This window comes from Dipodomys ordii, unplaced genomic scaffold (assembly GCF_000151885.1).
Source record: "Dipodomys ordii isolate 6190 unplaced genomic scaffold, Dord_2.0 Scaffold132, whole genome shotgun sequence".
NCBI lineage: Eukaryota > Metazoa > Chordata > Mammalia > Rodentia > Heteromyidae > Dipodomys > Dipodomys ordii.
In genome coordinates, this window is record NW_012267348.1 from 1,852,113 (window position 1) to 1,874,400 (window position 22,288).

The 22,288-nt window shown below is 43.5% G+C and overlaps 1 protein-coding gene across 2 annotated transcripts in view; it reads left to right on the forward strand.

The window, feature by feature from the left end:
- The window catches only part of Wnt5a (wingless-type MMTV integration site family, member 5A), a 20,936-nt gene extending 6,199 nt beyond the window's left edge, over positions 1 to 14,737 (forward strand). For both annotated transcript variants that reach the window (XM_013030797.1, XM_013030796.1), the window contains exons 2-5: positions 551 to 684; positions 1,879 to 2,129; positions 7,149 to 7,441; positions 11,596 to 14,737. In XM_013030797.1, coding sequence (XP_012886251.1) covers positions 551 to 684; positions 1,879 to 2,129; positions 7,149 to 7,441; positions 11,596 to 12,054 — 1,137 coding nt within the window. In that variant the 3' untranslated portion in view covers positions 12,055 to 14,737. The remainder of the gene's footprint in view (positions 1 to 550; positions 685 to 1,878; positions 2,130 to 7,148; positions 7,442 to 11,595) is intronic.
- The last annotated feature ends 7,551 nt before the right edge of the window (positions 14,738 to 22,288 follow it).

The window sequence follows — 22,288 nt, forward strand, 5'->3', positions numbered from 1 at the left end:
GCCTCCGCCTCCTCCGCGGCCGGCGGCGGCGCGCTCCACACGCCTTGAGCTTTCGCGCTCGTCTGGCCCATGGAATTAATTCTGGCTCCACTTGTTGCTTGGCCCAGGTCGGGGAAAAGGATGAGGGTGGCGGCGGGTTCCTACCGGTGAATTCCCGAGGCGAGAACGGGGAGCAAGCGCAGTGTGAGCTGGAGGGGGGCGAGGGGTATCGGGACTGGAGCAGGGGGAGGCAGCGCCTGGCACTGGGGCTTTGACTCAGCAGCATCGAGACATGTTTGTAATCGCTGCCCGCTCGCAGGATCCCAGCAAAATCAGATTTCCTGGTGAGGTTGTGTGGGTGGATTAATTGGGGACTGGGGCGGGGTGGGGGGGGCTTCCTGTATCTTGCCATCCAAAAAACAACACAAAACAAAAACCTCACGAAGGAGAAGCGCAGTCAATCAACAGTAAACTTAAGAGACCCCCGGATGCTTCCGTTGTTTAAACTTGTATGCTTGGAAATTGTCTGAAAGGCAATAAACATCTATCTGCTCCTTTCTTCCCTCTCCAGAAGTCGATTGGAATATTAAGTCCAGCAATGGCTTTGGGGACGGCTGGAGGTACAATGTCTTCCAAGTTCTTCCTTATGGCTTTGGCCGTATTTTTCTCCTTCGCCCAGGTTGTAATTGAAGCCAATTCTTGGTGGTAAGTTCATTCTATGTGCATATTCTCTCCCCCACCCCAAGATCCGTCTGTATGACGCTGCAATATTAAAAGCTGGCTAGAGCATTTATCTAATACATATGTGTGTGTGTGTATATATATATATATTAAAATAAGAATTTTCTCTAAACTTGCTGATATTGCACAGCGTATCTTCAGTTCCGTGGGGAGTTGGAACCTATAAATCTAGGCCTTTTTCTGAGGCCCTTTTTCTAACGTGTGCTTCTAGTACATCATGTAATAAAAAAGGAAATTCTCTTCTATAATAATTGTAAGCCTATCTATAAAATTTACTTTTTGCCACCTCCAGGTAGTAAAAGTGAGTTTTTCAACTTTTATTTTCTGTCCCTTGCAAGTCATTAACCTAGAGTCTAGGGGAGCAGAGTGGTAGGAACTCAAACTAAACTAAATGTAGAAGCATTTGGGCTTGAAATTTGATCAAAAGGAGGTGAACTTGAAGTAATCAAATGTCTCTAAATGGGAGTTGTTTTTTTTTTCTGGAAGGGACTTCTAGAAGGACTGCAGTATATCCAGAGGATTATTTTTGACGGCATTCTGGATATTTTTTCCCTGGTAAATGAACAGCATTTTTCTGATTGTCAAACATGACTTCTGTTCACTGGGTACCCTGTCTTGGGTCCTTCATAATCATATAAGGAGCCTTTTTAAACTATCCAGAAGCATGGTGAATTTTCTTCAGTCTGGATACTTGTTCCTCTGTTCTTCCAACAGTTGAGAGGAACTGCTTTTTCCTGTCCGTGTCTAATTGTGTCTACTGTTGGCAGTTATGTTTTTTTCAAGGCAGATCTGTCCAATTTATGGGGCAAAGTGAGTCATTTTCTTTAATGTCACAGGCTGGTCCTTTTTTGGGTGGATTTTGGAAATAACTGGTTCAGGTACCTGGCAGCCAGGACAAGGAAGGCCATGAAATGCTAACTGAGGAGCCAGATGGCAAGATGGGATCTATACAATACCTCTGTTTTCTGAGTGCAGTTTAAACAGAGGAGTTTTATGAAACCCTTCTCGTACTTTGTCATGAGGACAAGCAGGAGAGAAAAAAAACATCTGTGTTCTTAAACCTATGTATTGCTGACATGCTTTCGGAGCATGGGGCTCACTTTGAGAATTCACGTAAATCTTGAATGCACATATATCTCCTCCTTCCCCACTTTGCAGGTCGCTAGGTATGAATAACCCTGTTCAGATGTCAGAAGTATATATCATAGGAGCACAGCCTCTTTGCAGCCAACTGGCAGGACTTTCTCAAGGACAGAAGAAACTGTGCCACTTGTATCAGGACCACATGCAGTACATTGGAGAAGGTGCGAAGACAGGCATCAAGGAATGCCAGTATCAGTTCCGACACCGAAGATGGAACTGCAGCACAGTGGACAACACCTCCGTGTTTGGCAGAGTTATGCAGATAGGTAGGAAAGTTATATATATATATATATATATTTCTTTTTCTCCTAGAGAAAACCATTAGTGTTGGTTTAAATGCTTGATGAGGAGGGCACCTTTCAGCTTGGGTGGTGGCTTGGGGATTTCTGTTATTATGCAAGTCTTCTTAAGCCAAATGAGGGGTACATCAAGATGCCTTCATTTTTCCTAATGCTTAATTTTTTTCTGATATGCATTTTGATATGCATATCTGATATGCTTAATTTCCCAATGCTTATTTTTTGATATGCATTTTGTTCAGAATGGAAGCAGAATATTTAGTTTAGTTTCTCAAAAGTAAACAGGGACAGTCCAGTCATTTAGATCCCTTACTTAAAGGGATCTAATGATTCTTTAAACGTAAAAATTCGTTTGGCTGTTACAAGTATCTTAATCCATAGTTCACATCGCTCAAGCATCAAACTAGTGATCATCATCTTTTGAATGCTAGATAGACTGGAAGTGAGCAAGGTTCTAATTTTCCCACTATAGCTACTTCCTGAGGCTACGGTACTCTATGTATAAGCATATATACTTATATGCTTATGTAAGTGTATATATAAGCATATATAAGTATATATACGCATATATACACACACACATTTATATATGCTTATATATACACACACATATATGTATATATACATATATACACGCATATACATATATATGTATATAAGTTAAAAAGATTTTGTTTTTACTCCTAGAAAGAAATTTAACTAGAAGTGATCTAATTTGTGTGTGTGGGTGGTTGGGGGGGGAGTGACAATTGACAGAAAAACATGTTTGAGCTCTAAACCTAGAATTTTTTTAAGGCATAAGCATATTGCTTACAGTCTGAATTTTTAAAAATTTTAAATATGTTGAACTTGTTACTCTATTCAGAGATGAGATAGCACTTGAACTGGGATAAAAACAAAACATTTGAAAACTCTGTTGGTCTCTGGTTTGGCTTAATAAGCTAGTATCTTATTTGACAGATTGGTCTTATATGTGTTTTCTAGTGTGAATATATTTAAGGTCTCTTTAGCTTTATGCAAATAAGCCCTTATAATTAATATGACTGCAGTGACTCTGAAAATGAGAAACAATTTATCAAGCAATAGTTTATACTGACTGGAGATTAAAAAAATTGGTTTAACAGCCAATCACTAATGGATAAAATGCTTTTTAACAAAAACCCTGAAAAGTGCGTTAATTGAGAATAGAAAAGAATTATCAGTGGATGTTTGAGGCAAAGGACTTCAAAAACTAAAATAATATGGAATTGGAAGCCAGTCTGCTAAAAGAATGAGAGAATAGCTTGTGGCTGGCCACAGCTTGCTTGTTTCTTAGAGCTTTGCCCTTTCTGTCAATGATTAAAATGAGCTAATGTATATGGTAGAGTCTGAATGGAGCTTCAGGAACTTGGGAAGTGGTTCCTGCATTTGTGCTGTCTTAGCATTCTGATGTTGTGCAAGAGATAAAAGCTCAAAACTATCAGAATGATAAGTTGTCAGCTTTCCTCCTCCTATGTTTCTCAACCTCCTGCTGTTTGAACTATGGGACTTTTTTTTTTGGCCTGGACATGAGGTAGCAAAAATCCCACACCTTTTTAATGGTGACCAGAAGGGGAATAGTAGTTGAAACTGTTTTCCTGTATAGTCACTGAAACCAGCTAGATTGAACCTCTTGTTCATACATGGCCTATTTGAGGCCAAAGGGTACAGAACAGGCTCTCCATTTGCTAAGCGAATTTGAGTCCTGCTGGAGATTTATTTGAAATTGGTCCAAGATTCAAAGAACCTGTTTCCTCAGGGAACAAATAGAACACTTGGTACCAAAGCCTATATTTAACTCCCTAGCAAGAACATCCTCTGGTCCTCAGCTGTGTGGATGACCATCTGGAATGATGGTACCTGATGACCTACAAGTTAGTTTCCTGGATGCTGGGTGCAAGTCAGCTGATACTCTGGGAAAGAAGGTGTGTGTGTGTGTGTGTGTGTGTGTGTGAGGAGGGGGGGAGAGGAAGAGAGAGATTGAGTACCGGCCACCATCTCCATGGCCAGAGGCCCACAAGGGGGGTCTGATGGAAAGCTACTGGGTGCTCTTAGTAGGACCCGGGTGGCACTTTCTCTTTCTTAATTTACTTGAAAGAAGAGATGGGGAGCAGAAGAAATAAAACTCAAAAAATTATTTTTTTAATAGAAGAGAAACATGGTCTGAACTCCAAGAATGGGAAATTACTTTATGATTCTACCTCAGAGTCTGGAGAGGCTACGCAAAGAGGAGATTAAAAACACCTTTGATACTCAAAGGTGTGTGCGCAGCTCCACAGCACTTAGTGTACCATGGACATTGAGAGCAGGGCTTGTCTGTGAGAATCTGACCCTGTGAGGGGCCTCCAGTCTGAGAAACTCTGCTGCCACCTCTGACCCCCTCCTCAGCTCATTTTTCTAAGGTGCCGGTTGCTTGGAGGCACAATTGCCTCATGAAGGGCCCACTACTCATTCTGGAAACATTCTCATTTTTCATCATGCTACCCTTTCCTTCCAGCTTTTGTCCTGCATCTTGTCTTTGTTTCCATGCTGTGAAAAGCTATGTCAGGGAAGTGCTATTTTTAAGGGGTGTGAGGATCCAAATAGCTATAGATTGCACAAAGAGGAAAACCTAACTGAATTAGCAATATTCCAATCAGGAGTCCACAGCCGTCTCTCCAAAGAGCACTTTCCAAAGTGATGGGGTTTTTTTTTTGTGTGTGTGTTTTTGGTTTTCTTTTTTCTTTTTCCCCTTTTTTTTTTCTGTAGTCATCAATAAGCTTAGAGATTTGTGTTCTAGGGGCCAAAAAAGAAAATGCTTAAGATAGATGTATGGGGAACAAAAAGCACTTCATTTGTGTTTTGTTATTAAAAAAAAAGTCCTTCATGTTTTTACTCAAAGGATATTTTCTTATTTCTCTCTGTCCTCTGAGGGTCATTTTATCTTCTGTTTTCTAGCCATTTCCTCTTCCTTTTGCAAGTCTTCTGTCCTGGGCCTGGATGTATTCTGAATTATCAGCACTAATCCTCAAGTAACTTCCTAGAATCTGTCCTCTCCCATTTGTCTCTACTCCTCCCAACATTCTCTCCCTTTCCAAAGTGATCTAAAGAGATGTAAAGTCCCACAGGAACTTTCTGGATCCTCCCACCAACCACTAGCACACTCCTGAAGTGTGGGAAGAGGAGGATGTGTGAGTCATGGTGATAGAAAAGGGGGTATCACAAATGGCTGCAGTTGAAGTCCAGGTGAAAGACAGTCTGCTGAATACTTCTGTAGGATGAGTTTTCTGCTTGCTGCTGGGTTAGCCATAGCTGCTGTCCCCTTGATCCTTCCCGAAACTATTTTTGGGAAGCTCTCAAAGTAAGTATAGGAGTGTGCTGTGGAGATTTCAGTGCTTGGGCTCTCCTCCTATCCCCAGCATCTAGTTTAATACCTTACTTTACATTTGAGTAAAGTGAAGCTCCTTGTCCGGCTGCCCCCAAGGCCTAACTTCAGCTGGCCAAGTGTAACCCTTTCTCATGGTTTATAAAGTGGTTCTTGTTACAATAAATCTTTCCATATCCAAGTGGAATTTAAGGTGGTCTCTGATTGCCTCCATTTGTCTCCCTAGAAATATTGTTCTTATGGCTGTTTTGCAGTACATTTTTCTCTACCAGTTTTGAGAAGGGAGAAAACTTGCTTTTTGCCTAGGTGTTTTTTTCCCCTCCCTCCCTCCCTTCCTTCCTTCCTTCCTTCCTTCCTTCCTTCCTTCCTTCCTTCCTTCCTTCCTTCCTGTCTTTCTTTCTGTCTTTCTTCTATCATTCTAATGCTTTGTTTGTGAAAGTACATTACAGAATGTACTTGTTTAAAAGTAGACATGTATATCCTTTTTTGTGTGTATATGTGTGCCAGTAATGGGACTTGAACTCAGCGCCTTGCATTCTTGCCCACTTTTTTACTCAAGTCTGGGTCTCTCACTCTTGAGCCGCACCTCCACTTCTGGCTTTTTGCTAGTTAAGTGGAGGTAAGTCTTGGGTTTCTTGCCTGGACTGTCTTGGAGCTGTGATCACCTCGATTCTTAGATCTCAGCTTCCCGAGTGGCTAGAATTCTAAGCATGTCACTAGAACCTGACTACACTTTTTAAAAAATGTAATTTATCAATGCAATCAGCTGAGATTTAAGAAGCAGGTTACGTTTATAAGAACAGTTTAGCACTGTCCCCTATGACAATAACGAGCCTTGTCCAGAGATAGACTTTGTCCTGCCTGATGAACAGGGAGGAGAGTTAACAGAGGAGGGTTGACAAGCAAAAACCAGTGTGGCCACCAGGCATGTCTGGCTTAGGTTGGGAGCCTAAGATTTTTAGAGGCATGGATACTTAGCAAGTTTAGTACTTCGCCACTCAAAATGAAAATAATACCAAACATTAGAACTAGGGCAAGGAAGGCTACCCCAATTTTGTGCTTTCTTTCAATGACTTCTTTCATGAGCATATTTGGAAATAAGACTTGAATGTCTTCAAAAGAGCTGTAGAGGAAATCAATCCAGGACTGCTAGAGGCCAGCCTTAGGCTCTGAAATGTCAGAGCACACAGCAAGGATCTGCTTCTCCTTTGTTTCTTGATGTTTCTGTGTAAGTCAGAGATCTCTTTCCACTTCCCCTCAAGGTGGACCCAGGGACAAGGTAGCTTAAGGCTGGGGCCAGCCCTGCCCCTCCTTCAAGGGCTGCCTGCAGTTGAGAGCTCTAGGGTCCACTGGGGCATTTCCACATTCCCCAGTGGCCCCAGGACCCCCTGCTTCTGTGCATGGGTGAATGGCCGGGGGGGGGGTGGGTTCTGCCTCACTCAGTCATCCTTGGGCCCACACCTGGTGTGTATGTTGGGAGATCACCCTGCTCCCCGTTTTAGGAGTACCCAAGGCCTGTCTAGGGGGAAGTCTGCTCTAGCTCCCAGGCCCATCAGGCCTCAGGGTGGAACTGGCCCCCGGTGACCCCTCGTTCTGATCCGCAGGCAGCCGGGAGACGGCCTTCACTTACGCAGTGAGCGCGGCGGGGGTGGTGAACGCCATGAGCCGTGCGTGCCGCGAGGGCGAGCTGTCCACCTGCGGCTGCAGCCGCGCTGCGCGCCCCAAGGACTTGCCGCGGGACTGGCTGTGGGGCGGCTGCGGGGACAACATCGACTACGGCTACCGCTTCGCCAAGGAGTTCGTGGATGCGCGCGAGCGGGAGCGCATCCACGCCAAGGGCTCCTACGAGAGCGCGCGCATCCTCATGAACTTGCACAACAACGAGGCAGGCCGCAGGGTGAGTGCCTGACCCCTGCCCCTGTCTGGCCCATGGTATGCCTCCAGGCTTCCCGTCTGCTTTTGCAGTCGGCCTCTCGTCGCTTCCCCTCCCAGGGTCCCATTGGCCTCTTGGAGAGAAGATGCACACCCTAGAAAGAACTGGGGAGGTGGTGGATCGCCCCCTGATTGCTCCCCCCTGCCCCAGCTGTTAACTGGGAAAGCCCTAGGCCCTCTCATCTCTCTCCTCTCCTCTTTCCCTCTCCCCTTCCCCTCTACCCTCCTCTCCCTTTTTAGTCATTTCTGTTGGCGGAGCTCACAAACAGTTCTCCCTCCTTCCTGGAACATGTCTGTGGTTGAGTTGAAATTGGGGGGGGGAATTAATATTTATCTTCGTGAGGTGCCCCATTGAGCAAGAGCTTCACCCCAACATTGAGCCTCTTTCCCCCCCCCCTTCCTTTCTCCTATCCTTCTTATATCATTAGATGGCAGGCCTGATGTGGTGGATTGAGGGTTTTACCAAGGTGCTTTTCTAGGAATAGGAAGACATTTTTAACAAGGGGGAATTTTATAGGTCTGACTATCAAGCCAATGACAGGGCAGCAGGAGAAAGGAAAGAAGGAGCCACAGCAGTGCCCAGAGAGGACCGCGGCAGCCCCCAGAGCTGCCCAGTCCTGCTCTTCCCTCTCCCTAGTAGCCCACAATAATTTAAAAAGATACTCCCCCCCCCCACACCCCCGCGGTTAAACACATGGCATTTTATGGCCTCTTTAAAATGAAGGGCTGAAAACTTTTCTTAACTTTGGCAGTGTTGAAAACCAGGACCATTATTACTATTTTATTTATTTTTTTTCACAGAACCCAAGGTAGGTGCCAGGAACTTTCTGGTCAGAGATTTCACTCTTCTTGTATTTGGGGGTGAGGAAAAATGGAAGATAATCACAGAGTAGACCATAGAAGACTGCAAGGAGCCTTGGAACCCTCTGGCACTACACCCTTATTTCAAAGATTAGGAAACTGAGGCCAGGCGAACCGCTTAGTGACCATGGAAGAAAATGAATGGATTAAAATATCAGCCTAAATTGACTGGGATTAAATTCATACATCACAGTTTAGGAGTGAAAATTGAGAAGGCTGGGAATTAGAGAAATGTAGGTTAATTCAGTTTTGTCTATTTCTTTTGGTTTCCAATTGGTTTCCACATTTCTGTCTGCCAGTGGCCATGGTAATGGCTGTCCCTTGGGGGTTATTGTGACGACCAAATAAGGTCATGTAGTAGATTGAGTCATATGAAATTGCCATACTTGACTCTGTATGTGTGTGTGTATGTGTGTGTGCACGTACACATGTACACGTGCCAGTACTAGAACTTGAATTCAGGGCCTGAGCATTGTCCCTTAGCTTTTTTACTCAAGGCTTGTGCTCAACCACTCGAACCACAGCTCCATTTCTGGCTTTTTGGTGGTTAAGTAGAGATATGAGTCTTGTGGACTTTCCTGCCCAGGCTAGCTTCAAACTGACACTCAAGATCTTACTTCTGAGTAGCTAGAATTAGAGGTATGAGTCACCAGTGCCTAGCCAGATTTGACTATTTTGATCTCTAAAATAACAGTCGCATTTGCTTCAGACTAAGGTTTAAGTTTAGTGTCAGCCAGTAGTAAGATCTTTATAAATGATAACTTAATTATTAAACATTAGAGTAAAGTAAGTAAGGAAGTCAAAGATTGTAGATAATTCTAGCTAACTTATCTTCCTTTCACAATTGATGTTCAGCATTTGGAGGTATCAAGGAAGAACTAAGCTCTGCAGATTTCCTGTGCTGCTCTCAGGGGCTCAGGTAATTGTTCTGGAGGTAGAGTTGCCCCTCTGTGCTTAGAACTGCCCCTGCTGTGGTACCTGAGTGTGGGTTGATCCCCTCTCCCAATAGCGGCTAACAGAGGGACTTGTAATAGTAGGTCAGCTCTGTTGCTTCCGGAAGCCTGTAAGACCAGCTCACCTCAGCAATACCACTCATGCCTCTGTATCCATCTGAGTAGAAATGCATCTTGGACATAGGTGCATCTAATTCTTCTAGGATGTCCATAGTCTCTGTGCTCTGCGATCTTTGGTACATTCCTTCACTTCTCTTCTCCAAAGAAATCATCATAACTAACTAGAGGGTCAAAGCGTTTCTAAGTGGTCAAGAGGGAACTCTGTAGACCTTGAAATGCACCTTTAATGTTGAAATTTCATTTGACATCTGCATTTTGGAGGGCAGTACTGGGGTTTGAGAACTCAGGATCTTGTGCTTGCTAGGTAAATACCACTTGAGCCATGCCTCTAACTCTTTTGCTTCAGTTATCTTTTTATATAGAATCTTAACAGCTATGCCTGGGCAGACCTGAATCATGATAATTCTGCCTATGCATCTTTCACAGCTAGAATGACAGGCATAGGCCGCACATTGGCTACTGTGTATTTAAAAAAATAATTAGATTTATTTGGGCACAATCTGTCATTGGAACAGTGAGCAGAGCATGGCTTCTGGTGGGTGATGATACATAGAAAAAAGTTTTTCTGGGGGCTGGGAAGGTGGCTCAGTGGTGAAGCGCTTGCCTTGCATGCATGAGGCCCTGGGTTCAATTCCTCAGCACCACATAAGCACAAAGGAAAAAAGCCAGAAATGGCACTGTGGCTCAAGTGGTAGAGTGCTAGCCTTGAGCTGAAAAGCTGAGGGACAGCACCTAGGCCCAGAGTTCAGGTCCCACGACCACAACCCCCCCTCAAAAAAAAGTTTTTCTGTAGGATGGTGGGATGGGGTAGAAAGTTGGATATTGTGCTGGGAAATCATATTCAAATTTCCTCAGGGCGTTAGCTTTTTATTTTCCTTACAGGGGAGCACAGGTTTAATGTGTTTGCCAATCCTTTCTCAGCCTAGCTGAGCACCTGAAAGTCTTTATGCCAAGAGAGTACACTTTGGCCCTTTTAAAGTGAAAGCCCCTTAGGAATCCCTGGAGGAAAAAGGTAGCTGCTGGGGAGGAAGTGGCTCCAGGTTCTTGACAGGCCCTGGCCAGCACACCCACACCACGTGGACCCTAGAAGGTTGCTGGCACAAGGAACTGTGGGCAGTAGGGGCTATAAATAGACAGCCACTACCTCCCAGACTGCTGGGCACAGTGCTTCAGGGCCAGACCCTTGGGCAGTGCTCCTGGGAGGCCTGAGGTGACTGGGCAGAGGCCCAGACACCATGCCCCAGCACCCTGGAAAAAGATCAGATTTACTGAGTATTGAGTAGAGTGCCAAGCACACTTTGCCTCCCATCCTTAATTGTATCCTTCTACCAACACTGAAAGGTTTGTGCCATCTACAGATGGAAAACAGGCTCAGAAAGGTACAACCAATTGCCCAAATTCAAGGGCAGAGTCAGGAACAGAATCCTTGTCTGTCTGGGTGGCTCCTGCCCTAGGGGATGTTGTGAGCAAGGTAGGGACTAGATAGTAAGAAGGAGCAAGGATAGCAGGGATCCAGGCCCAGTTCCCCCACAGCCTTAGCGGTGAGACCTAGCGGCAGGCCACCTTCCTTCTCTGGCACACTGTGCTCTCATCTAATCCTGTCTAGATTACCAAGTGACTAGGATGATTAAATGAGATCAAGAGTGTAAGGGCTCTTACAATGGCAGTTGGTATACAGTAATGATGATTGGAACGCATCAAGATTTGAACACTGATCCTACTGGGGCTGGGTCACATTCCCAGCTCAGCACATACTAGCTAGTGCCCACAGCTGCCTAGGTTCAAATCCTAACATCCCCACTGAGTGTCAGTGATGGGATGAGGAACTCAACTCTGTGGACCTCCCCTCTTTCTCTGAGAAATGGGATGGCAGTAGCCTGCCTGGCAGAGGCTGGTTGTAGTGATACACTGAATAGCAGGCAGTCTCTGGGATGTGTGTTCATGGGAACTTTGTGTCCTCCCTGATGGTGGTTGATGATATTATGATGATGTCACGCCTTGAGAGAAGGCAGCACAGGCCTCTAATAGTGAGAATGAAGTGGAAATAAGGAAGTCCCTAGTTGAGCTGGGGTAGGAGCACATGGTTCCATCCAGAAGTTCGAGGAGAATTTCATGCACGTTGCCCAGGCTTGCATCTTGCATCCTCTAGGAATTTGCACACTAATCCTTCCCTATATTGCCACAGACGGTGTACAATCTGGCTGACGTGGCTTGCAAGTGCCACGGAGTGTCGGGCTCATGTAGTCTCAAGACGTGCTGGCTACAGCTGGCTGACTTCCGCAAGGTGGGCGATGCACTGAAGGAAAAGTATGACAGCGCCGCAGCCATGCGCCTCAACAGCCGGGGCAAGCTGGTACAGGTCAACAGTCGCTTCAACTCACCCACCACCCAGGATCTGGTCTACATCGACCCCAGCCCTGACTACTGCGTGCGCAACGAGAGCACGGGTTCCCTGGGCACACAGGGCCGCCTGTGCAACAAGACGTCAGAGGGCATGGACGGCTGTGAGCTCATGTGCTGTGGTCGAGGCTATGACCAGTTCAAGACCGTGCAGACGGAGCGCTGTCATTGCAAGTTCCATTGGTGCTGCTATGTGAAGTGTAAGAAGTGCACAGAAATCGTGGACCAGTTTGTATGCAAATAGTGGGCGCCTGCTCGCCACCCAACCCCGCTTCCCAGGATCCACTTATTTATAGAAAGTACAGTGATTTTGGTTCTCTCTCTTCTTAAATATATATATATATATACATACATATATATATATTTTAATTTTCCCCCAAAAACCACGACCAGAAGCATATTTTTCTGTTACATCTAAGAACTCTGTGGATTATTAATTAATATTATAATTATTACTTGGCAATAATAGGGGTGGGAATCAAGAAAAATATTTATTTTATAGATCTCTGAAAACCTTCTTCTGATAGTGTAAGATGAAGGGGAGATGACTCAGACCCTAACTCAGCCATCTGGATGGGGTAGGCATCCACAGGTACAGAAAATCCATTCTTTTTGTCTCAATTACAGAGTCCCATGGGATGGGTAGGACTCAGCTGGAAGAGGGCGGTACAAATCTATGCATGATTCAGCTTCTAGGACCAAAATGAATTGTTAATACTCTGGTGTGAGACTGAAGGTCTTGAAAAAAAATACAAAAGCCAAAATTCAGAGCCCCCCCCCCGTTTTCAAAGGGCTGCCAGCCTGCTTTTTTTAAAACAAGTATTTTCAAAATTATTGCTTAAATTGTAAGAGCAATAGTCTCATTATATCCAGAGTTAAGGCATATCATGTGTGTGTGTGTGTGTGTGTGTATGTGTGTGCGTGTGTGCGTGTGTGCGCATGCGTGTGTAATTCCCCAGTATTTCATCATTTGATGATCTTATTCTAGTAGCTTATGAAACAGGGAAAAGAAAAGTTCTCAGAAATTAAAAAAGTTTGAAAGTTCTTTTGGGACCATGAATTGGTAGTGTTAAATAATTCTGTGTACTAGACTTTGTTGTTGTTGTTGTTGCTTGTTTGGGAAGAGGGTGATAGCTTGAATATAAGAACAATAGCTTGTCATTTTCTTAGAAATACTTGGTTCCTAAAGGCTAATTGAAGGTAATACATCAATTCTTTTAACAAATCTTCAGCCCACAGATCACAGGTGATCATATGCAGTTCAGTCCTGTGCTATAGCAGTCAAAATTTGAAATCTTTCTTCCTACTGGGCCCCAAAGAGTCTTTGGTCCCTCTTTGTTGTGTGAGCTTTGGCACACATGCCAAGGGCAGCTCCGCTCCTCTGGACCCCCTTTGTAGGACAGGAAGTGGAATGTCTGCTAAGAAAACTGCCACTTAGGGATTTTGTAACTTTTTATTCGGAGGCACAGTAACTTCATAGTTTTGATGATATCACTTGGCTGAAGCAATCCACAGAGGTGTCTCAGCGTTTTGCTGTTATAATCCTGTGTTAGAGTATCGACTCATGCTTTTCCTATTATCCTGCAGGTACTAAAGCTGTTCCTAGTGTACTTGAACAGTTGCATTTATAAAGGGTGAGGGGGAAATGTGGTTTAATGGTGCCTGATATTTCAGTCTTTTGTACATAACATATATATATATACATATATAAATATAAATATAATTATATCTCTGTGCAGCCAGCAATTTAGATTTATAGGTGACTCTGGGCTTACTTCTCTGTCTGGAACATAGTCATACTTCATTACAATACAGTTGGGATTTTTCTAAAAGAGTTTTGAGTCTCAAGCTTGGTGCGTGGCCCTGACAGGATCGTACCCCCAGCACCAGGAAGAAAGCTGTGCTCAGAGGAATCTTGATGGTCTGACTCACTGAAATACATGTTTGTTTGAAGGTTGTCTTTCCCGCCCACCCCCTGTTCTTCACCTCCCTTTCAACATCCCTCTGAAGAGAGGACATAATGGTTCCTCACAGATGTGACTGTAAAGAGATCTGGGCGTATCATTGTTTCCGTTCACTTAGGACATCTTGTAGAGTGGAAATGTATGTGTCAGATTTGGTGCTACTTGTCAGAGTCCCCGTTCCTACATAGCTGGCGTAACTTTTTTTGGTTCCCCAACAAAGGACATCACTTTTCCAAAAGTGCCATCAAATGTGTTCTTCTCTCAGACTGACACTGTTTTAAAGGTTTGGAAAGATGCAGGTGTTCCGTAGCTTTTCTAGGCATGGTGGCCTTCATGCCCCCTCAACCAGCTGGGCTCTTAACTCATTGCACAGGATACTTACTTCCCCTCAGCTGCAGTAAATTGCAAGCAAAAGAAATCTAAAAAAAAAAAGCACTAATTAGTTAGAAATGTCACTTTTTGGTTTTTATTCTTCAAAAACCATGAAGTAACTTTTGTTATTTGCTAAATCAGATTGTGTCCTTTTTTTTTTTTTGGTAGCAATTCATGTTTATGAACAGAGTGGAGTTTAACAATTCTAGCTTTTCAAAATAAACTATTTAATGTAAAAATATTCTACATGTCATTCAGATATTATGTATATCTTTTATGGCCTTTATTCTGTACTTTTAATGTACATATTTCTGTCTTGTGTGATTTGTATATTTCTCTGGTTTTAAAGAAAACATCGAGAGGCTTATGCCAATGGAAGATAGAATATAAAATAAAATGTTACTTGTATATTGGTAAGTGGTTTTAGTTGTCCTTCATGTGGAGATTTTTGGTGAACCCATGGGGTAAAGCATAGAAGAGCAAAGAACTTTACCCAAATGAAACTATTTCGAAGCTTCAAAAGGTTTCTGTATGTAACAGAACAAAAGGGCAATTTTCTTTTCTTCTATATGTTCCTCAAAAAAAAAAAAAGAAATCAAACAGATGGCTTAAAGCTGGACGTAGGATTGCTCACATACTTTTAGCATTATGCATGTAACTTAATTGTTTTAGAGCGTGTTGCTGTTGTAACCTTGAGGACAAGAACCAGCAAGGCACATGCTTTTATCCATGACCAGATTTTAGTCACAATGCGTATATATAATGGTTGTATGTTTACCACTGCAAGGAGGGCAGCTATTTGAATTTCTTGTGCACCACGTGTGGTATCTCTTTGTCCCTTGGAAGGCAGGTTTTATTTTTTTTAAAAAGAGCCTCAGTCTACAGAGAATGAACTCATTAGAAACGAAAGATTTCTTATGTTAAATGCCATTAAGTTCCACTGCTTTCTGAAAATGTACATGGAGATCTGGTTAGTGCCTTGCAGACTGATAAACTAGCCCTTTGCTATTTTTCCTTTCTCTTTCGGATAACCTTATAACATCTTGAAACCTTTTAAGGAAGCCAAGAATGCATTATTCAAAAAAAAGAAAAAAACCCAGTAGACCAACATATAGAGTGTTTAAAATAGATTTCTGGGCAAATTCAAACCCTTGTGGTTCTAGGAGTCACATCTGTTTCAGTTTTTCATCTGTTGTGTAGTGACCAGTGTTCTTTATTGCAAAAGCATACAGTTGACGTAGCAAAGTCAGCATCTTTTTCCTTCTCATCCTGGAGTTCATTCAAGATTTTCCCAATAGGGGGTGGGAAGATGAGTGAAAACTGTATCTATGGGTAGTGGCAGTCGTGTGCAAAATGTTCGCAGTGGGTTACAGGAAGAGGATGCTTCTACCTTTTATGGCAGTTAACTTTTCTCTGATCAGCTTCTTGGTTCCACTTTTTTTCAAGTTCAAGCGTAAGGCTGGCAGTGCCTCAGCATGAGTACCCAACCTATTACAACCCTCACTTGCCAACGATGATGTTGCTGATGACCATTTCAATTCATTCTTATACACCATGATCCAAGCCACTGGAAAATGATATCACTGAGAGCAGTATGACAAATCCTCCAATTAAGAGATGAGTACTAGGTGGCTTCATCCAAGTTAAACAGCTCCCAAAGACAGTGACCCATGTCCCCACCGAGTGACATAAGAGAATCAGAGAAATAGGAAAAGGACTTAAATCTCAAAGTATATATTTAATGCAAGTTAGTACCAAGGTATAGGTCTAAAATACTGCATTTTCACTGTAAAGAATACCTTAAAATATTTATTTTTAAAAAAGTATTTTCTAGTCTCCCTTCTATCTATGGAGTGGTAAAAATGAGATTCTGTGTTTTGAAAGTGAGATGATAAAATTTAATAGAGAGAAGTTTTAGAGACCTAGGAATTACAAATGATAAAAGAGGTCTTCTAATTTGCTTGTTAACATGAATTTTACATTTAAAGTTGATGAATGGGTATGTTATATTTTAGGGAGAGATCTTGTTAAGCCAACTTGAAAAAAATGGATGTAATTAAATGTTGATATAAATTTTGTTTTTAAAAAATGTTACTAGTTTGGATCTAGAAGACTGAATTAAAATGCGGTCTCTATTTTGAAAGTGAAGAAAGAATAGAAAAAAAACAGAATCTTCAGAGAATTTTTATATGCAGTGTACAATTTACTGGGCTAGAAATGAGATAAAGATTATTTATTTTGTTCATATCTTGTACTTTTCTATTAAAATCACTTTATGAAATCTAGTGTGCTCACGTGTGTGTATTTAGCAGAAAAAGTTGTTCACTGGAGTTTGACATGGTTTCAGATGACACTAGGCTTGAATCTCAATCTTGTTTTGTACTTTAGTGCTTATGTTCCTTTGTCTCTGGTGAATTTTTCCATGTTTTATATGCTCTGCTAAGTGTCAGAGGCACCCTTCCATTTGTGACTGTCCAAAATATCCCCAGCATTGCTGCAAGTGTCCTCGGGTACAAACTCACGTTCAGTTCAAAACCATGGCTTTAGATGGAGAGATTGAGGGTCTCAGAGCTTGAGAAGTCTGTGTTGTTCTCAGTGGTGGATGGAGATGTGGGTGGATTGACTTGTGTGCGAAAGAAGTCCCTTGTGAGCTTCCTGCTTAGAGTTTTAGGATCCACCATCATCTCTAGGACAAGCTGGCTTTGTAGTTAAGAACAAATTTGGGCCGTACAGCCTGGGCTCCGTTTTTAGTTCTGCCCCTTGCAGTGTCACCCTGGGACAGTTGCATAACCCTCTCTGTTCCTCAGAACTCTTTGTCTTTAAAATAGAAGAGCAACAGACTTCTTAAGCCCTTAGGGTTACTGTAAGGATAAAATGGGTCTATCTAGCAGGTTCTACTGCTCAGTGAGCCTCTGTACCTAGGTGGGGAAGTGGATAGCGCCAGGGGTGCTGGAATGAAAGCAGGAGGACTCAGCAGCAGGGTAAGTGCTGAGCCTGGGTGGTGTTTTGTATACCACACTCTAAACTTAGTCCTGGGAAGATGTCCTTCTGGTTGGGGGGAAGGTTACAAACAAGGCTTCCAAATGTATTTTAGTTGACTGACATTGCATTAGAAAATACTCATATTCACTGGTCACTTTTAAGTGATGAGTAATTTGTTTTCATATTAAACGTTGGGTTTCTGACTTGAAAACTGGGAAGATCTCATCCTCCACTCCGACCATGGGTCTCAGCTCCCACCTAACAAACTGTGATCCAAGTAGCCTGTCATTTTGGACAGGGCTAAGTGTGTCCAGTTTGCCTGTCCTGTATGTCACCTACCTTCACCTGTGTGGACTTTAGCCTTTGTGATAGTTTATAGTGGCATTTTCCTGTGTGTCAGGTTCTTCACCCTACCTGCACACTGCTGGCACTAGGTCAAGGGGAGACCTCACCGTCAGGATGACAATAAATAGCACCCGTCCATCTGTGACAACCAAAATGTCTCCAGGCACTGAGGAACATCACTAGGGGGGCAAAAACCACTGGTATAACCCAAAAGGTATGTATTTCTGCTCTAGCCAATGAGGAAAAATAAAAGGATTCTTCTTTTGGTGTGAAGAAATGCCTGGTACATCACAGGAACTCAAAACTCAACTTTATAAGTGCATTAAAAATACAGATTGGGCCTGTTACTGATGGTGACCTTGAATCTCTGTGACCTTCGTGACCTTGGCTGGAGGACCCGCCCAATTAGAGTGGATTTATTTATTTATTGCCAGTACTGGGCTTAAACTCAGGGCTTAGGCTCTGTCTCTTAGCGTTATTGCTCATGGCTAACACCCTAACACTGGAGCCATATCTCCATGTTCAACTTTTTAGTGGTTAATTGGAGATAAGAGTCTCAAGGATTTTCCTGCCCAGGTTAGCTTCAAACCATGATCCTCAAATCTCAGCGTCCTGAGTAGAATTATAGGCATGAGCCACGGGCACATGTTGACACCCTTCCCTCCAAGAATTTGTAGAATTAATATGTTTTAATAGTTATTCAAGAAATAAATGAACTTTGGGTAAAAAGGAATGAATGTTCTCTGGGAGGCAATCAGGGGGTCCCAAGACACATTCCAAAAAGTAGGGGAAGAGGAAAAAAGTGAAGGAAACAGGCAAAGGGTTAGAAGGATAGAAGGGGGAGGGTAGGGCACAAAATGTGGAGACATCCAAAGGAGGAAAGAGAAACTCCTGCTCTCTTCCCTCTATGTCAGAATAATTTCATTCTTGTCACCCACAAAGACTAGTACCGAGGAATGATAGCATGCCTGCTACTTGCTAAAGGTTTAAGTAATATAGCCAGGAATTTTTGGAGATATTTCTTTGGACCTCCATGCCTTCCCTCCCTTCCCCACCTCTTTTATGCTGGTACAGGGGTCTCGAACTCTCTCGGCCTTTGTGTTTCATGACTCATGCTGTCCCACTTGAGCCACACCTGCAGTTCTACATTTACTGGATAATTGGAGACAGATTCTCTTGGACTTTCTACCCAGCTGGCTTCAAATGTTGAGATCCAGAGGATCTCAAATCTCCTGAGTAGCTAGGATTTCAGTGGAACGTGATGGGAAGTGGGTGGTGTATTTTGTTTTAGAGTCCTGGCATTTAGAAAGCTCCTGGGAGTTCTCTACTGTGTCTTTCTGCCCTCCATTCTGAAGTTGTAGCTTTGATGGAATCATCACGTAGGATGACGTGGGAGCTCCCTCCTTAGACTGCTTCTGACTGGTACATAGTTCCACAGCAAATCATTACATTCTAACTTCTGCAGTAAGTCAATGCTATGAACTTCAATGATAAGTCAGATTTTTGGAATTACCCACTACTTTACTTATTGTGGGCTTTTCAGAGGCTGTCACTGAGTCTCTCAGACCCTAGGGAGTCTTCAACCCAGAAAATTCCTGACACCGCAGGGCACACAGATATCCAAGAAGTCCACCATCTTGGAAAATTCACAAGTGTCTTCATGTATCAGCATGGGGTCCTCTCCCTCCATCCGCATGACCCCAGATCACCAGAACTGGTTCCCTTCAGTCAGGACAGCTTGGCCAGACAGACCCCTTGTATGAAATAGGCAGGTATTCTCCCCTTCCCAATCTCTGACTGCCACTTTATTATAGCTGTCATTTTGTTCTCTAAGGACCCATCGACATATCAATTTATCAATTGGACAGTTGAAAGTGTTTAGTGAGTACCTACTGTGTGCTGGGCACTGATTTAGGAGGTGGAGAAATAACAAAGCAAGCTTTGACTGTTTTTTTAGGGGTGGGCATATATTGAGGAGAACCTGGGAGAAACAGGCTGGCATAAAGGACCCCAGGAAGAGGAAGTAGAGAGACAAATGCAGACTTGAAGAGTCAAAGTTGCTCTGTTGAGAAAGAGGTGTTTGAACTGAGCCTTTAAAGACAAGTAGTGGTTAGCCAGGTTAAGTGAGGAGTCCTGGGGTGCGCATTTGAGAAAGAGGATTTGATATGTAAGTAGGAAGATCATGGTCTGGTCCAGGAATAGCCTGGGCAAAAAGTATGAGAGAAAAGAAACAAATGAAGGGAAAAGGAAAAGAAAAAAGAAAGGGCCATCTGGCAGCTAGTGTCATCCCTGACTTAAGCAAGGCCACCCAGGCTGATGGTCCTATACCTGTCTGCCAAGGGACAGGGAGGGAGAAGAAGAGGAGAACATAGAGAGAGGGAAAGGGAGGGAGAGAGGGAGTAAAAGAAGGAGGGAGGGAGACAAGCAGGCAGACAGAAGAACCCCCTCCCTCCCTTCCCCAAATCCTCAGAATCCTCCATCCTCAGAATCATCAGCAAATACCAGGGGTATTGTTTTAAACTATTGCATAAAACACAACTGTAAAAAGCAAAAGATTTATATGAGCTGAAGAGAAACCAGAGTATAATTTGTGGAGGGGAAGGGAAAAAACAAATTGTTTAAATAGGGATACAGGTGGACCCATTGCAACAATGAGATGTACAAGATGTTATGTCGAAAAAAAGAATTTTACAACTTTGGTGGGGCGGGGAGGGGGTGCTGAGATGGGAGGGCGGGCAGGGATGGTAAGGGGAAACAAAGGAGGAGGCAACAATGCCTGATAAGAAATGTACTCACTATCTTGCCCATGTAATTGTAACCCCTCTGTATGATATTTTCACAATTAAAAAAAAACCTAAAAAACAAAACAAAACAAAAAATATAACTGTAGCATTCTTTTTTTGTTTTGTTTTTTAGTGTGAAAATACTGTACAGAGGGGTTACAATTACATGGGCAAGATAGTGAGTACATTTCTTATCAAGCATTGTAGCCTCCTCCTTTGTTTCCCCTTCCCATCCCTTCCTATCCTCCCCCCACCCCAATCCTTCTCCTACCCCCCCCACCTGCCACCAAAGTTGTAAAGTTCATTTTCGACATAACGACTTATTCTAATCCACTAAATGTGGTATGGACACAGGCATTACAAATAAATACCTGATAGAGCGATTGTCCTAACTTCCCCTGCCTTGCCCAGGGCCTTGGGGGTTTGGGGCCCGGGAGGTTGGGAAGCAACCTAGGAACTTAGTCTCCACTCAGACTCAATTGTTCCCCTCTGTGGGAAGCACTGTGGGTGATTTCTCATGTCTGAAGAGAGATTCTAAAAGGAGTGGGGTGGAGACAGAGTTGAGGAACAAGGCCGCTTAGGAAGAGGAGGAAGAGGAGGCAGAATCTAGCCCGGTACCATAGCACCCCAGGGTCTCCAAACTCCAGACTCCATAACACTTCCTGGAGGCAGCCAGCTGTGCTCCGCTGGACAAGTCACTAAGCTTTCTCCAGGCTTCAGTTTCCTTATCTAGAAGGTAGAAACAATAAAACCTAATGTCCTAGCAAGTGCTTACTGGCTTTCGTTCACTTAGCTATTATTGTATTATAATAGATAGATAATATATTTTTATATGGGCTGCTGAGGACTTTGCTCACACGATTCTGTTTGATCCTGCTACAGCCCTTAGATGAAATCATATTATCTTCCATGTTCTGGATGAAGAAATCAAAGTTCCAGAAGGTTAAACATTTCTCCTCCAGCTACAGAACAAGTGAGAAGCGAAGTCAGGCCTTTGCTTAGACAGCCCTGGCTTCTTCCCACAGGTCCCAGTGCCTCAGGGGTGCTGGGAAGAGAAAAATGGAGGACCAGAAACACTAGGAACCAAGCATTTTAGTCCTAACCCAGGGTCACTTGGTCTCTGTTTCCTGTGGAGGTGGCCTCAAAGTTCTTAGCTGCTACTACCATTGTAGGCTCCATGGGTATTAGGCAGAGCAGGGGAGACTTCCCTTTGCTGGCGGGAGGTGGAGAGGATTCTGGACCTTGTCTGTGAGTACAACCAGAGCATTTTGTCTGGATTCCGGTTCCACACTGCCTAATGCTTTGCTGTATAGTTTGGAGCAGATCTTTAGTCCTCTTTCAGCTTTGTTCCCTGACACTGCACAATGGTTTGGACAGGGTAAAACAAATGACTATGATTTCTTTTTCTTTTTTTTTTTTTTGAATGCCAGTCCTTAGTCTTGAACTCAGGGCCTGGAACCTTTCCCTACACTTTCTTTTTCCTCAGTGCTAGTGCTTTACCACTTGAGTGACAGCTTCACTTTTGTTTGTTTTGTGATTAATTGGAGGTAAGAATCTCATAGATTTTCCTGCCTGGGCTGGCTTCTAACTGAGATCCTCAGAGCTCAACCTCTTGATTAGCTAGGGTTACAGGAGTAAGCCAAAGGATTTGGCTGTATGATTTCTTGCTTAGCAAAATCATGCTCCAGGAAGCTGATCCTGCATTTGAGATGGAGAGCAGGGCATGAACCCCTGATCTCTGGGAAGGAAATGGAGTGGAATTTAGCATACATTGCTTTGACCAGGCAACTCAGAAGGGGAGAGGGGGAATCTCTTTCACACATGCTCTGTTCTCCTCCTCTCACAGCCTCCTGGAATTCCAGCAGGGGTTGGGGGCAGGCCACAGGAAAACTAGGAACTGCACAATGAAAAACACCTACACAGTTGTAGCCAAGCTTCTTGGCCTTTCTGAGCTCTTTGTCTTGTCTGTGAAAGGTTCAATCCTGTCCACTGTGCAGGAGTTTTCTGAGGATTCACCAGAAGTGGTTTACTG